The 16,304-nt window shown below is 41.9% G+C and overlaps 1 protein-coding gene across 3 annotated transcripts in view; it reads left to right on the top strand.

Annotated features, from left to right (window-relative positions):
• The first annotated feature begins 1,084 nt into the window (after window positions 1-1,084).
• Window positions 1,085-16,304, top strand: part of oxr1a (oxidation resistance 1a) — a 66,151-nt gene continuing 50,931 nt past the window's right edge. For all 3 annotated transcript variants that reach the window (XM_070834696.1, XM_070834697.1, XM_070834695.1), the window contains exon 1: window positions 1,085-1,155. In XM_070834696.1, coding sequence (XP_070690797.1) covers window positions 1,089-1,155 — 67 coding nt within the window. In that variant the 5' untranslated portion in view covers window positions 1,085-1,088. The remainder of the gene's footprint in view (window positions 1,156-16,304) is intronic.

Raw genomic sequence — 16,304 nt, 5'->3', positions numbered from 1 at the left:
GTTCTGGTCTGTTGGTTTTTCACTTTTTCCACATTCATTTACGCAGCGTAAATGCCATCTCCTGCTATCCCTCACTTGACGAGCAGACACTTATATGTCACAGGTCTCACCATGCCCCTCTTGAGTCACATATAGTAGCAGAAGTGTACTTTGGCTCCCGGTGTGAAAGTCTCAATTTATTAGACTGTTATTATGGTGGGAGTCAGATGTCACTCTCCTGGGTGTCATAAAGCTCCACGCTTGATGGCTGTGAAATTTCCTAGCAGCACTCTGGAAACTGGTGTGAGTCGAGCTGGGTTGCATCTTCATTTATTTATACATTTATTTGCCACGTTTTTTTTTTTTTTTTTTTTGTTTATTTATTTATTTTTACCATTTTTCTAATGTAATGACTTTTTTTTAGAAGTCCGCCTCTAATCAGCAGCGAATCTGCACCTCATTAATTTCAAATAAACCGTTGGGCCTACATAAGTATCTGTTTAAGACAATGTAGAATTCGACCCTTAGTAAAATATAGGCTAATTAGTCTATCAATAAACTAAATTAAGAAAAGTACATTTTATTCCGTAGTGAAAATGTTCCAAATATCTTTAGATGAACTTTTTTTTATATGTTGGATTGAAAACCTCCTGTGCTGACTTCTTTAGGACTCACTGAAGAATGAAATCAAAGCAAAAATGTGGACAGTATTTGAAATACAGAGTGCCTGCAGTGTAAATGTAGGCCAATGGGGCAGTGGGCTGCTGCAGACAGAGCCACACTAACTCCTCGCACAGCTTGACTCCACTAGGGGCACACAAAAAAAGTTTGCACTTGTTGACGTGTGTCAAATAGTTCCTGTTTTGGAATGCATTGACTGTCAGAGGCTTTTTCACACCACGAGTTTGAGCCTGTTGCTCTACGCCAGTTCTGCGTTTTAAAGCAATGACCGCGGGCTTTGTGACCCTTCCACAGCTTTGTTTTTAGCTAACCCAGCTAGGTTTTGCAGCAGTGGCGTTATGGATTTTATACTTTCTGTAACGGGCAGCGGTGCGAGAGTTGTCAGGGACGCAATCTCTCAGAGACTGTGGCCTGGTGGCGGACAGGAGATGGTCCAAATGCAACAGCCCACTGCTGGGATTACGCACGACAGTATCACCGTCCAACCCAAAGCAGGTTAGTCCAACAATGAATTCCGTTAGCTTATAGTTTGGAGAGGAAAGGCGACGTCGTCACTTTCCCACAGTAGCCAAACCTCCAACGCATGCCTACGTGCAGGAGGGCTGTGCCAGATTCCCTTCAAAAATCGTTCAATTTAAAGTTTCCTCGGCCCCTAGGAAATTATGTTACCTGGTAGGACATATGTTAAGATCAACATACAAACATTAAAGGCCACACTTAAATTCGGCAAAGCTCTTTTCATTAGGAATCATTTATTCCAATAGAATTTCAACTTTTTTCACTTTCACTCTCACTAAAATACAGCGTTTCGTACCTATGAACAGCGTGACAGACGAAAGTTAGGTTTTTAAAAGATTACACTGAGCTCACTCGAATATTTAGGCGAATATTTGCATATTCCACCATACGAATTGGTGAATTACGTGTAATGAGTAGATTCTGCAATTCTCAATCATCCTGCTGTTGCTGTCAGCGAGCAACCTCCATCTGAACAGTGGTGTTTGGTACATCATTTTCTCCTGCAGGGTCTTGACAGCGTGTTTTACAGAGTCTGTGGTTTGAAGTAGTCTCACTGCAAGTAGGGAAGTGGCAGCAGAGATGGTGAGCAGGTACACATTTTCTCCTGAACTAACATTAAAGCTCAAACCTAAGAGGAGTTACATGGAACCTCTTAGTCACAGTAGGCTACTTGCCCATTACATAAAACTAAAGATGCATATGTGTGGGTTTGTGATTATGCATTTGGCTTAATATGGGGATGCAAATGCATTACACAATGGTTGCTGTTGCACATGTAAAGGAAGACTTCCTGGATAGTGTATTAATCAGACTGAGGGTCCCTGTGCTTGCTTCACTGCCTGATTTCCTGCGTCTCCAAATCAGCTAAGCTCATACAGTATCCTCAGTGGTTGCACTGTGCCTGTCCAGGTTTGTTGCGAGGACACGCTCCCCGTAACAACTGAGGCATTCCAAATATTTCAGATCAGCAGGCAGTGCATGCTGAAATTGTCCAGCCAGTGAGTGAACAAGTATGTCCTCAAGGCTTTTCACATCGGGGAGTATCTCCATGTTAATGAAGATTGGATTTTTCTTTTTTTTTTTTTTTTCCCCCTCTCTGCTTTGCCTCTCACACATAATTTATTATGCGACCCATCAGTGGCTTCTCTGACTTTGAATTAAAAGCGGAGAAATGCAGCGCTATTGAAATGAAAAGCAGGAACAGATCTGAGCTCTCGGCCACACGATCCGTCGAAATATCACACAGAATGCTTTGCGCTATTAGCTGGTATTAATTGGTGTTTGAGAAAACAGAGAAAGTTGCGGTGTGAGGGCACACTCTCACCCTGCTCTGGTTTAATGTACAGGGGTTTACAGCTCATGCAGAGTCATCGGGCTCCAGAGCTCGGTGGCAGGCAGGTTAATTGCTCGATCTAATTAGGACAAAGATTAATCAGATGCATGCTCTGCTGCTCTTGAAACGCCACGGATGGCAGTGAGGTTCATTAGCGGTCCCTGTGCCTCTCTCTTCCAGAAGCAGAGTGGACCGTGGGGGCGGCTTGTGTCTGCAGGCTACTGCCCCACTCAGGGGGAAAGAATGAGACTAACCAGACGTGGAGTCAGGTAGTGGAAGTGAGACGATGATATTAGAGACGAGGGTGGGCACAGAGGCAGCGAGTCAGCCATGGGTGGGCACAGCACTGACAAGTTGAGCACTAAAGGGCCCAGTCACACCGTCCACGCTAACCCCGAAACAACAGAGTTTGACATCACCAGTGTGATGCTCACATACCAGAGTACCTGTCTGGGCTCCAAATTCTGTATGAACAATGGAGCAGCACTCTGTGAGTTCACATTACCTGGGGCAGAGGCATTTCTGTGGCCAGTAAAGTGTGAAGCTCATATTTCAGATGTAGCTTAATAAAACTGTTTGTTGCTCTATTCCTGAATAAAAGTCTGTATGTATTATTAGCCACATTTTTGCCCAAGAAAATCAAAGAGGCCATTCACATCCAACTTGTGATCTCACCCCCACATACGTTCACTTGCTATCACATGACCGAAGTTCTACATCTACAAGTCATGTGACGACACCTGAGTGGGCTCCGTCTCCTGAACTGAGGCTGTGAAATGTGGCCTAGGGCAGCAACTCGTGATTATTTCCATAATTGATTCATCTGCCAGTAAGTTTCTCCCTAAATCAATGAATCGTTTGGTCTTTAAAAGGTCAGAAAATGGCAAAAAAATGTTGACCACAAGATGACGTCTTCAGATCGCTTGCTTTGTCAGACCAAATAGATATTCAGCTTGAAACAAGGCAAAGAAGAGGGGCACATCTTCAGTTATAAAACTGACACTAGGTTATGTTGGGTCTTTCTGCGTAATCACTTAAACAATTAATTAATTATCAAGATATTTCCTGATAAATTCTCTGTAAATTAATAGTTTCAGCTTGAATGTGGTTGAAAGATCCGAAAAGCTAGTAAATGGAACTTTTGAGCTTAGATTTTATTTTGTTTGATTAAAAGAGATGAAAACTCAAACAGGATCTTGCCTTAATAGAAAGACTTGGTCACAGTAATTATATGCGTGCACGTTCAATGGCTTTTATAACGGTCATCTCCAGCTGTAGCATCAGATTTCCATTAATTGTGGGCAAGTAACTCAAGCGGACTGCTTAAAAGTTTGCATAAAGTGCTTGAAAAGACTTGGAGGGAGCCTTCAAGCCCTTTCTGATTTCACAGTGAGACAGCCCTGAGCTGAGCTTTATCTGGAATGCGTGTCAAAGTCCGAGGTCACTGGGGTGGTCACTGGGACTGGGAAGTCGCTCCATCTTGACGGGGAAAAGCAGAAGATGCAGTTGTTGTTGTTTTTTCAGCTGCTTGGACCATGATGAATTACAACTGTGAAGGCTGTTTGACATCTTCTGTGTAGTTACTATTAACATCACACAGCTTTGTCACGTGTTGGTTTAAATCGCAGATGCAGTAGTGACTGAGATGAACAGCTTTGCAGAGATTGACTGCAAACTGTTGCAGGCTTACCTGCAAGGAGACAAAAGTGTTGAGAGATTAAAAGGCACCATTAGAGGCACGGCGGCAAGATTTAAGGTATCTACTGTAAATGCAGACTTGTCGTAACTGCAGGCATTGAAAGGCATGCCACAGCACAGCGTGCTCCTGCAGATCATCCTCCGATCATCCGGTCTCAGCTGTAATCATCATCTTATGACTTTTTCCTGGATGTCCTGAGAGATGTCAGCGGTTGAACAGATACAGTAGTGTGTATGCTTGTAATGTGCTTTTTCTAATCTGATTTGATTATAGAAGTCCGTGAAGGAACTAGAAGGACGGAGCTCCACAGATTTCAGATTTCGAGTCGGAGCATTGCCGTGAAGTTTCAGCTTGTATTGATCAAATCTGTGATGAGCAGAGAAGACTTGGTAGCAAACGAAGAAGTAAATCCCAATTATTTTTGGAAAGTGCACATAAATGTCAATTTCTCCCTCTTTTTTTTTTTTTTACCAGATCTTCCAATTTAATCTATATTGAGCTAAAAATGTGCAAAGTCACAGTCAGCTGTGCAGCTTCTGAGCAGTTTATTATAGATCACAGCTCACAGTTGTTCTGGGACACTGATTACCAACCTTTTGGCCTGTGACCTCTTCAAGTATAGCAATCTCCATTTAAGACCAACCATGCATGGCTGCATGCATGTTTGGGTTATGAGCAAATAATCCATAAAGCAATTTGGTACATTTTTGGAGACCTAAGGAGGTAAAACTCCATGTAAACATCCTCCACTTAACAAGGAAAAAAAGATTAGTTAAATAAATTATTTATCTGCTTTCCTGTCCTGTTAATTGTTTTTCAACCCTTTTGGTGGAGTCCCACCTACTGCTCTTGGATTCCCCACTGTAGAAAAGGTGGAGGTGAAGGTGCCATTGGACTACGCTGGAAGGAATATTGCCTGGAAAAGTAGTTTGTCTTGCTCTACATCATGTAGCTTGTAGCTGTTGTGGATTGGTGTTACTGGTGCTGGAATACACACATTTTGTCATGTTTAAAAGCACCACTGACCCAGCATGAGCTCAACTCTGGACAAACTGTTGCAGTGGCCACAATATCACATAAATAGCTCATGCGGCCATATATTAGTAGCAGATGATTCACCAGTGCCACAGTGTAAGAGCAGGTTTGTCCTCCCGACATTGAACTCCTCTATGCATATCTAAGTTCTCTCTGTCCCTGAGGGCGTTCACTGATTTGTCACTGTTCACGTTCACCTCAAGGCTGACACCAACTCTGCTGCAATTATCAGGATGATTCAGAAAGTGCAATCTGCTGATGCCCTCAGTACTGTAATCGGTGATTTTAATCACCTTAATTTCTAAAAAGTCCTTGAGCAGTGTGTATCAGCACGTCACTCGCCCTGCATGCTATTATGAGACCCTCCTGGGATCCGTTATGGCTCTGTCAAGGGAACTTAAGTGGCAGGAGTCCCAGTGGGATCACCGGACCGCAGCATAGTACACCTGCTTAGCACTTGTGTTCAGTGTCTGAACTAATGGCCGCTCCCTGACTTCTCAAGGGTGCTTTGTCTACACAAGCTGGCCTGTAATTCAAGAGAAAACAGTATCAACGGCTGCACTGATACTGTATCTTTCTCCAAGGACTTTGTCACCAAAATGTTGACAGTCTGTCCTACTAACAGGATGATGCATGGGCTATGAGGAAAACTAGAGAAGAGGTCTGCGTGGAAATAAAAACAAGTCCAGATGAAAATAGAGAGAGACAGACTGAGCTCGGTAGCGCCAAATTTAGGTCTTTATGACGAGGAAGGAGGACAGACTGGGACAGATGACGAGACACGTAACGGGGTGGTACTGTAGGCCTGAAAGGATTTCGATTAGTCATACATGTGGCTAATAAGCTGAGAGGCGCTGTACACGTCGTGATTGCCATTTCCAAGATCAGTTATTTTCAAGAGCAGATGTTTCAAAGAGGCCAGATGACGAGCACAAGTGCTGAGTACATTTGACGTTTAAGGGAAGGTAATTATGACCTGCTCTGAGTGCCTTTGCATCTTCATCACTCCAGCTGAGCCAGACGCTGAGCTCTCAGCGTCTGGAAATGTGCAGTCAACATATTCAAGGACTCCACACCTGTGGCAATAATTTCCCTACTAAAAACATCAGGAAAATAAAACCTTAGACTTTGAGCATCCGTGTGACGTTGAAGGTGGGTTTTAGGTTTATGGCTTGCAAACTTCCTGATCATCTGTTAATTGTGACAGGGAAAGCAGCTCTTCCATTCACTGGCTGCAAGCGGGAGGGTTTCTCCATCTTCTATAAGCTCATCAGTGAGGAGCCAAATGTGAGGAGGCCTTTGATCAAGTGTACAGATGATTGTGTCACTCTCCAGCAGGCGGTCAGGGAACACCTGCTGATATCATTTGTCATTGTGAAAAACGTAGAACTTGTGAGCACCATAATTGCTCTGAGGCGAGTGAATCTCTCGAAAAACCTTCCTTGAGCTGACGCTTCTACAAAGACTGGTTAGTAAAGCAGGTTTATCAGACCAGAGACCAGGACTCTGCTTCAAGTAAGTGTATTTAGTCTAACCAGTGTGGCTCATAGTGATCGCAGGTTATTTGTATACAAGATGGACCTGCTCACATTAAGTTACTAAGCGATACAAGTATTCACAAGGCATAACTAAGATGTGCAAATGTACAGTTTTTCTTTTTTTTTCCCCTGAGGGCTTTAACCTCTGTAAACTCATTCATCCTGCAGTTTAACTGCTGCAGTCGACCATTAGGATCAATTCTGGTTGTATAAATGGTGTGTTTTGCAATGATCACCAAAGTAACCACTCATTGTCGGTTCCTATGGTTATATGCCATTTTGCACATATTCTTTGCAGACATTTACCAACCGCTCACACATAGTTAAAGAGGAAGGACGATCGTTACCCTGTCTGCGAATGTTTGACGGAGATTCCCCCTGATCTTATATGTGTGATTCTCACTCCTTACCACACGTCATCTAAAGGAAAAGGGAAGTTGAGGGAAATCCTTCTTTCTTTTCCCCCCATTGGAGACATTAGTCTTTTGTGCCTCCTCTTGCTCTAAGCTTGCTGTATTGTAAAGGATAAACAGCCCACACTAAAACTGTTTGGAAGCTGAGTTTCATTTTATTGCTAAGGAGAGAGACTGTTCATCAAGTTGTCAAGTCTCACCCCTCCTATGTGTGATAGTTAGTCATGCAGATGGATACGCGGAGACGCTGTCTTAATTTTTTGCTCTTGATCTCAGCGGACCTGTCTGAGTAAACGGAAAGCAAGCTGTCTGTGTTAGTGATACAGCCCCTGTCTGGTTGGCCATTACAGGCTGTGGTTAGACACTTTGAGCAGTATTCTATCACATTGCTGATTGTCTTCATATGCAGCGTGTGGGAGATGTTTTCAGATCTTTTACTTTAGTATAAGTAACAATACTGCAATGTAAAAGTACTTACTTACAATTTAAAGTCCTGCATTCACCTTATTTAGTGTATTATCAGTAAAATTCAGCAGAAATGACCCCTCAGTAAATTATCAGGCACACCTTTAAGGAATACTTTGACCTTTTGGGAAATATATTTTTTTTGCTTTTGCAGAGCACTAGTTGAAAAGGTCTACACGATTCTCATTAAGTAGCAGCCAGTAAGCTTAGCTTGACTGGAAAGAGCGACCCTGGCTCTGTGCTGAGGGTTAGAATAGCACCAGTAAAGCTCTCTAGTTAACATGTTATGTCTTGTTTGTTTAATTCAGTGCAGCTGATATTAGCTTCTGATCAGACTGGACCAAGTAAGGCTGTAGCAGAAAAGTTCAACTAGGAATAGTGAGTTATTTCTTCTTTAGGTGCATAATCTGTCTTTGAAGTTATTACCTCTGACACACAGAAATATATGACTATTACCACAGTGTCCTTCAGTGTTTTACTCCCCATACCTCTATTTGGCTGATCCTGTACAGTATCCTATTCAAATCTTGACTCCTGAACAGGAACATTTGCTTTTGGCTCAATAAAAAAGATCTGATAATGCAGAGTTTGTGTTTCTCCCAGCTGAGCTCATCACTTCTCCTGCTATTGATTGGAGCCCTAACCTGAGAGGTTAGTGTTGCTGTTGAGATGCAGAGCGCCGGGGCTCCAAAGGGTGGCATAAACCGAGAAAGATGTGTTGTTGTTTTTTTTAAATCACAAAGGTGGACGACAGAAAGCAGGCTCATGCCAACCCTGCTCCATTTTCTACCATCTGCCTTCTACCAAGAGTTTTCTCCTGAGGTCATCCAAATCCCATATTAAGTGCTAATTAAGTGTGATTACATAATAATGATGAATGGACGCTGGTCATTAATGCCCTTTTGCACATCATCACACATCAGTTGAGTCACAGAGTTGCATTACTGTCATGGTGAAGATGAATCACGTAGTTGTTGTGGAAGCTACAGTGAGTGTACATTATGTATATGTATCATCGCCATCGATCCAGCCGATGCAGAGTTAGACTTCAGCCATACCATTCATCATGCCCCCCTTTACCTCACCCCGCCTCCCCCAACACACACACACAGCCTCCCACCCCCAACTTTGACTTGCAAAGAAATATTGCTCCAAGTGCAATAACCTTAACGCTAAAGGTTGGAGGAATCACAGTGTGATTAGTGAGCCTGGAAACTGAATCCATGTGACAGCTGAGAGGAAGAGGAGGAGGAGGAAGATGAGGACGGGAGGTCTGGAGCTCAAGCCGGACCTCCTGTTTTCAGCTGCATGAACTGTGGATCAAAGTGCTTTCACTGAGTTAGTGAGAAGTACAGTCTTATTTTGGCTCATAGGCATGCATGGTATTCCATCGCTATGTCCCTGTGTGGATGTATATTTGTGGGCAGCAATCAGCAATTGTTGCCATAAACCATTAATCTGACTTATTTATTCTATTAAAAGATTAATAGATTAATCTACCCAAGTATTCACGGTAGGGCTGGTAACAATTGAAATGTTTCCTAGTGCCAGTGTGATTTTCTGAGCTTCAGATCTCTGGCAGATACGTCTGGTCACCCTCCCATTCAGATTCTCAGCAGATCAATCACAGCTGTTTATCTAAAATGTGGCGGGTTTGATACGATTCACCATTGAGGCGTTTTCATAAACTACTGTGGCTGCCGCTGATGTTGGACATTCTTTTGAATCCGTTATTAAATCAGTATTACACCAGCCTGACGGTATACTTTTCTGCAAAAGAAGGACAAACAACTGTCACTGAATACTTTTGTTAATAACAAAGATGTGTTTGCTGTACTTCTGGCAGGATTTGGTAACGTCGCCTGTTGCAGGTCTATCCAATTGCATCTAGAGGCATTTCCCATCAGGCTCGGCTCTACTAATGGAAACTCTGTAGCGCTAATTATGGATGCTAACACACGAAACCAAGGTGGTCCAGTATTTCTTTCTGCTGATCAGGGGTCGAGTCACAGTGACAGCTAAACTAAGGTGGTGATCATCATTAAACCTGCTAAATATCACCATGTTAGCTAGTTGACATTAGCGTGTAGCTCAAAGCGTCACTAGATAAAACTAGCATGGCTGTAGACTTCTGTTTAATTCAACAAGAGAAGACAAACTCTCAGCACAAGCATCCAGGGACTGTCTGATGAAAGAGAATGTAAATGTTATGTATATTTTGAGGATTTACATCAAACAAAAGTTCCTGAATCTCAGCAGACATTTAATGTCGGCCATCTGGCATTAGGTCGTCTTTGTAACCTGTTGCTATGGATACATGTTAGGGAGTACCACAAAGGTTCGATACCCTGTCCTAGCTCAGCGGTTTACGCTCATATTACTTAATAATTCAAATGTAAGGGAACCAACCAGTAGGAATTGATAATTAATACATTAGCTCACAACCTCTATAGAACAGCTGGTTATGTCATCTTTAGCATTAAGATTACAGTGCGGCAGCTTAAGTGCTTCTCTCTTTCATTCAGAACAATATGATTTTAGTAATTATCCCACAAGCTGAAACTACTACTGCGTAATGCAGACAGGTCTTATTTTTCTTTAATAACACCTTTTGCCTTTCAGTCTGCACCAGGTTCGTCACTATGGAAACAGTCATGTACACACCGTCAGAATATTAATTGAAATGAGTGTGTGTGTGTGTGTGTGTGTGTGTGTGTGTGTGTGTTAGCATAAACACACCTCGGTTCAGACCAGCGTCTGGCTTTTAATGTTGAGAATGTGGAAGCAGAATCATCTCGCAGTGTAAAGAATTTAAGCCACATTATCAGCAACACAACGGGAGTGTGATTAGCCGACGTGGGGAGAGTGTTAATGAGAGGACAGGGCAGATCCAGTGCCTCCTGTTCTAGCTCGGACACACACACACACACACACACACACACACACAAAAGTGCAATTCAGCGAAGTTTCCCGTAAAAGCTGAGTGGTGTATAGGCTGGTCTGTGGAGGCTGGCAGTGTAATATAGAGCTGAGTGGTACTGAGAGTGTTGGCAAAAGGATGTTGCCTGTCACACTGTGTTCTCTGTGTTTAAAATGACAGCTCCACTAGACCCATGTACTGTATATTCATTACAATGGAAAGTCTACAGCTTATGCTAGCACCACAGTGGAGTTACACAGCAGTAATGGTCTGTTTCTTGATACGGTGCTGTTGGCACTTTTTCTCTGTTCAGCGGTATTCATAAGTCTTTTGAGACAATGGGACTGTTGATTAAGAAAGCTGACATTTGCTGTTGTTGGTATGATATATTGCCTTTATCTTCCCGCAACTTACAATGAGAGAAGTAATTAGAGGATTCATAAGTGTAATTACTTTCCTGCAGGTCGGAGTCAACAAAATTGTTTTTAAAAAAAAAAAGCGTTATGGAAACCAGCGGAGCTTTATTGGTAAGTCAGCGATGGTATTATGGAATCAGATCTCTAAAGATGAGTGAATGTGCACAGAAGGCTTCGCAGATGTATTTTGTGATTTATACATAAGTGACTCAACAAAAGTTTTCAGTGCACACAAAAATATTTATTGTGTGTATAAATGAAAAAAAAATGCACATATAAAGAAGAAGGGCCCACAAATGTATTTCTGATGCACATACTAACAGTTTTAAATAAATGAAGTAGAAATCCAGAAATATATGAATTTAAAAGTACTTCAAAAACATATTTGGATGTTGTCACACATGTACATGTATACGTATGCAGTGTCCAACCTGCATTTGCAAACTGCTTGTCATGTTTGAACTTCACTGCATTTGTGTGTGGGCTGTTTTTCCTCCTGCCATGATTCAATTCACAAATGCACATTTTATAATAGCTATAAACAAGACAAGCCATTTGCATGTTTCACTATCAATAAATGAGGACTGTGTGCGTCTGGCTGATCTTTTGTTTGCAGCCAAACTTGAAGTCACACGGGTCGCTGGCACCAGAAAGACTCCACACACACAATTCAGTGAACTTGGCCTCTCAGCTCCTTGAATCAAACTACATTAAGGCTTGACTCATGGTAGATAATAACGTGCATATAATAACATACAGTAGCTCGGGATTCATAATGGATGATTTCCTTTTGCACATTGAGAAAGAAGTCCATGCAAGTTGCAGCCCCTCTTCTCTGTAATAAAGTTGTCCATTTAACGACTTGGTGTTAAGATAACGGCACCACCAGCTCAGGTTTAAAGCTGGAACTTGTCACTTGTGTGTGATAGTCAGCGCTTTTTACTCCTGTTTTATTTGAGTAAGCATTTCTGTCGGTACGCCGGCTGATCAGTCTTTTTTCACAGGCTCTTGACTTCATGTTAGAAGTAACGACTCTCCATCTATCTCTATTAGACCGTCGCCCACCTGTCAGGAAAAGAGCATTCACAGTATTTTTTTTTTTTTTTTTTTCCTGCGTTATACTTGTGTTTCTTAAAACAACAGTAACTAACTGAGCTTTCACTCTTTGAGGCTTTATATGAGTTTGGCTGCATGATTATGATAAATACTAAATGACCCATCAGTTATCCTACATGGTGCAGACACCCTTGGCTTTGAAACCCACTAAACCCTCACCTAGTCCTCCTCCTCACCTCCTCTTCCTCAACTTTCATACACTCAGAATGTGACAATGTTGCCGCAAGTGAGGAGCTTGTATCACAACACATTTTGCTCTCAAGGCAGAAAAGCAAATGGCAAAGCAATATTGTTTTGTGTTGTGAAACAGCCTTATTATCTCTTTACCCAACGTTCATATTGGATTTCTGACTTAAGTAGCCAGAAAGTTTTTCTGTAATGTGTCTATTACAGGCTATCAAACTGTGCCAGAGGGTTTTGATGTTGTTCGATTCATTTATTGTCTTTAGATGTTGAGGTCAAAACTTACTTAATGTGTATTTATGTCCAGAATCCCCCCAGTTAAGCTCCCTCATTCTGTTAGTGGCAATGTAACAGCAAAAGCACATGATACATACATAGTCTTATACACAAGGAAATGGACAAAAGAAGTAGTCCCCCAACTAATTAATCACTTCATTGATTTGTAGTTTTAAGTTTAAGAATTAGAGAAGTTGGAAGTTCTTGAAAGCGAATATGATGAAAGTGATTTTTAATTGCTGATTTTTCTGCCAACAGAAGCTCAGAGTCTGTCTGTCTGTATCTGTCTGTCTGTATCTGTCTGTCTGTCTGTCGGACACATTGATTGCCATAAAATTTGGTTCAGACATTTATGGTCTCTTTACTTTGGTTTATGAGCAATAATAGGTTTTGTTCATTGACTTGCAACATCGCCTACAATGGTCCAGCAGAACATTGTTATCAATGCCCATTTTCTTATCTTACCTTATCTATTATTTCAGGTAATTTTTAGCAGTAAACTTAATACAATAGGATGCAAATATCCTCAAACATGAACCATGGAGTTGAATCAGCAACTCTGAGACGCAGTTTTAACAAACAGTGACTATTCTAAGCTTCACAAAAGGGTTGCAGGCCTATTGCATTATATTTCACAGGTATTTCTGTTATTGTGTCCAAGCCATGTGTACAACAAACTGCTGCGCCACTGACTCTGTCCGCCCTCCCTCAAACTTTTGAGGAAAGTCTCCAACTCTAACTAGTCCTGCACAGCACCTGTTCAGTGTGGCTGTGGTGCAGAGCTCTTGCTTCCCCTACTGTTTAGGGTTTTCTAAAAATAACATCTGGGGAGGGCTGTGTAGCCAGCAGGCAGTGAAAACAAGGGAGCAGAGGGAAATTGGCTGCTTGTGTATTCTATCAGACCATGAGGGAATGTTAGTCAGATAGTTGTTGACTCTCGAATTCCCTGCCTGCTTCAGTTTGTTATGGCTGTGTACAAAGTGAGGGGAACTATATATTTAGCAGCCGTGATTCATACTCAACAGATTGCATTGGTACAGAACACAGCACGTTTGAAGTACACCAGCATTTGCATTCATTCCTTGTCGAGAATTTTCCAGATTCATTGCATTTCCTTGGCAGTTGTTGGGTTTGTTAAGTGTAAAAACTGCCTATGGTTTACATAACTTCTTTAATGGAGACACATTACATGTTTTTATTTTCTTTTTAGTTTAGTTTTAATCACTGAGGACATCCATGAATGGCAGGTATGTAAAGAGTCGCTTCACTCTGCACAAGCTGTTCATAGTGATGTCCTTGCAAGACATCCTCAGTGTGCAACTGCCTAATACTTGCTGAATAAGGACAGAGAGAGACCTTCTGAGGACGGCTGCATGTTGTGATAGATGTACACCTGTTGAAGGACTTCTTTTTCTCTTCTCTCTTTATTAAAGAGAAAACTGTGTTTTTAATATATTTTTGAAATGTTATTCCTCTCCTAGAAGCATTTCAGAAACATGTCACGCAGCAGGGGGTTTATCACAGTTTTCATGTCACAGATCCCCACATAGACATATTAAACCACAGAGCTGCAAAAGAGGTGAGAGTCAAACCTGCCACAGGACTCAGAGTCACTGGCATATTTTGTAATTGGGATTATTTGTAGTGCAGGTTGAGCAAAAGTTCACAGTGATGCCTGCTGTGCTCCTGTCTGCAGGCTTGAGTTGCCATGAGGCAGTGGGATGGGATCCATTGTCACGCATTTTTTTTGTAAAGACAGGCATGACTACTTGTGACTGTTTACATCCCAGACTGGTGAGAGGCAGCCTTTGTTTTTCCCGACACACAAGAAGCTCCATTCAGTGTCAGCGAGTCACACAGCTTCTCTCACAGCTGACCCAGTGTAATAGTAATTCAGCACATTAATGAGCCAAGTAAAATGTTCTTTATGGGAAAGACAACTGTAAAATGGCCTACACTGTGGCAATTGTTGTTTTACTTGGTTGAACAACAAATTGGATAACTAGCGACCTCGGCTCACCTCTGTAGACAGGCAGTGGCCACACGCCCGTTTCTTCATGATTTGTCAGTGCAGCCAGATTCTGCTGTTTTGAGCGTGTGATTATCCTGCTGTCACAAGCATGACATGCAATGTGTTACTGTTCTGGTAAAAAAAAGCAAAACCTATGTATCAGAACAGGAAAAATCAAAGTTGAAATACTATCTGGTGTATATTGATGGCAAAAACATTCTTGACTGAAAATCAAAATTCCAATACATCCAAACAAACAGGTGATGATTTGTGGACTTAAAAATCCTTCTATAGAAGCAGTGCTTATTTAGAGTCAACAACAGATGCTTCTGGTTTCCTGTGGAGTGGGATGAAACCAGGGCTTTTGTTACTGAAGATGCCCTGGTGCTGAGCTCCGCTGTGTGTCTGGAGTGTGAATAAAATGCCCATTTCTTTTGCCACCATCCATGGTGAGGTTTAATTTTAGACCAATCACTGGCTCACCATGTGCAAACACCCCTGCAGCTGCTAATGCATATCTCTTATTCTCCTTCGCTCTCCCTCTCTGTCTGTCCTGCTCTTCGTAGCTCACTGTTACTGTCTCCTACAACTCTCATTCTGTGTTATTCGGGAATCTGATTTTTTCTTAAACCTGACTGTGATCAGCCGGCCCCAGTTTAGTGCTTATAGCTGTTCACAAGCACTTCAAGCTACAACAAAAGCAAAACACTGTACGCATCTTTGTTGTCCTTGCAATTGTGCAGCTCACAAAGCAGATCAACACCTCCACTGTTTACTAACCGAGTCAGGTTACATGCAGTCTGCTTCGCTGGCATGACCTGCAATTAAACAGAGACGCAGTGGATTATATTTCATAACAGGAATCACAGTTATGATGTGTTGCCTCTGAATAGCAACTAAAACGCAATCATCCACAACCCCCAGCTCCAATTTGAGTTCTCACACTGAAAGTAATCATCCTTCCAAGGTTTTCATTTGGATGCTGAATAATTGATTTGGCACACGCCCACAGTTTGTGCAGCCATTGTGTTCATTTTCAACTCTTAATCAAAGGTTCTTGTAGTTCTTCAGGTTATTTTAGACGCTATCCTAGTTCGGCAGTCTCGACAAAGTCAAATAGTAGTGCGTCCGAGAGAATGTCTCAACACTGAATTAAGTCCAAATAATCTGGTGGTGACTATTGGTCCTTTTCGAAGACGGTACAAACAAAAAACATTTGATACAAGATTCTTAATGATGTGATTATGCTGAGCAAATGGGGGGGCAGTGCTTTTTGCATTCACATTCAACAATGGTTGAGTGTTGAACACAATGGTTCCCTACCGGGGGGTCCATATCTAATGGGTCACATGATGATCACCGTAATGGAAATGAGAAAAAGTTAACTTCTTCTACACAGAATTGTGCTTATCATTGTAAACTCTTCTTTAATCTCTAATGCTTGTTTTTTGCTTTTTGAATATCTTGGATTGTTGGATAGGTTTGTTGAATGAATCAAGAATCTGAGAAGAGAAAATCTCTCTTTGCTCTAGAGGTGCTCATGGGTCCAAAATGTTTGATCAAAAACAAACTAGCAAAAAAAAAACTACCTAAACTAGACATGCATGAATTAATTTTCAAAAATGAGGGACCCGATCCAAATGGAACCTAAGCACTGTTGGACCCAATCCAGACAGACGTGATGATAAATGGAGCCAATCCAAACTGCAGTTGACCTGAA

The sequence above is a fragment of the Pempheris klunzingeri genome, chromosome 8 (assembly GCF_042242105.1).
Source record: "Pempheris klunzingeri isolate RE-2024b chromosome 8, fPemKlu1.hap1, whole genome shotgun sequence".
Lineage (NCBI taxonomy): Eukaryota > Metazoa > Chordata > Actinopteri > Acropomatiformes > Pempheridae > Pempheris > Pempheris klunzingeri.
The sequence above is the reverse complement of the archived record's forward strand: the minus strand, read 5'-3'. Positions and strand labels throughout refer to the sequence as shown.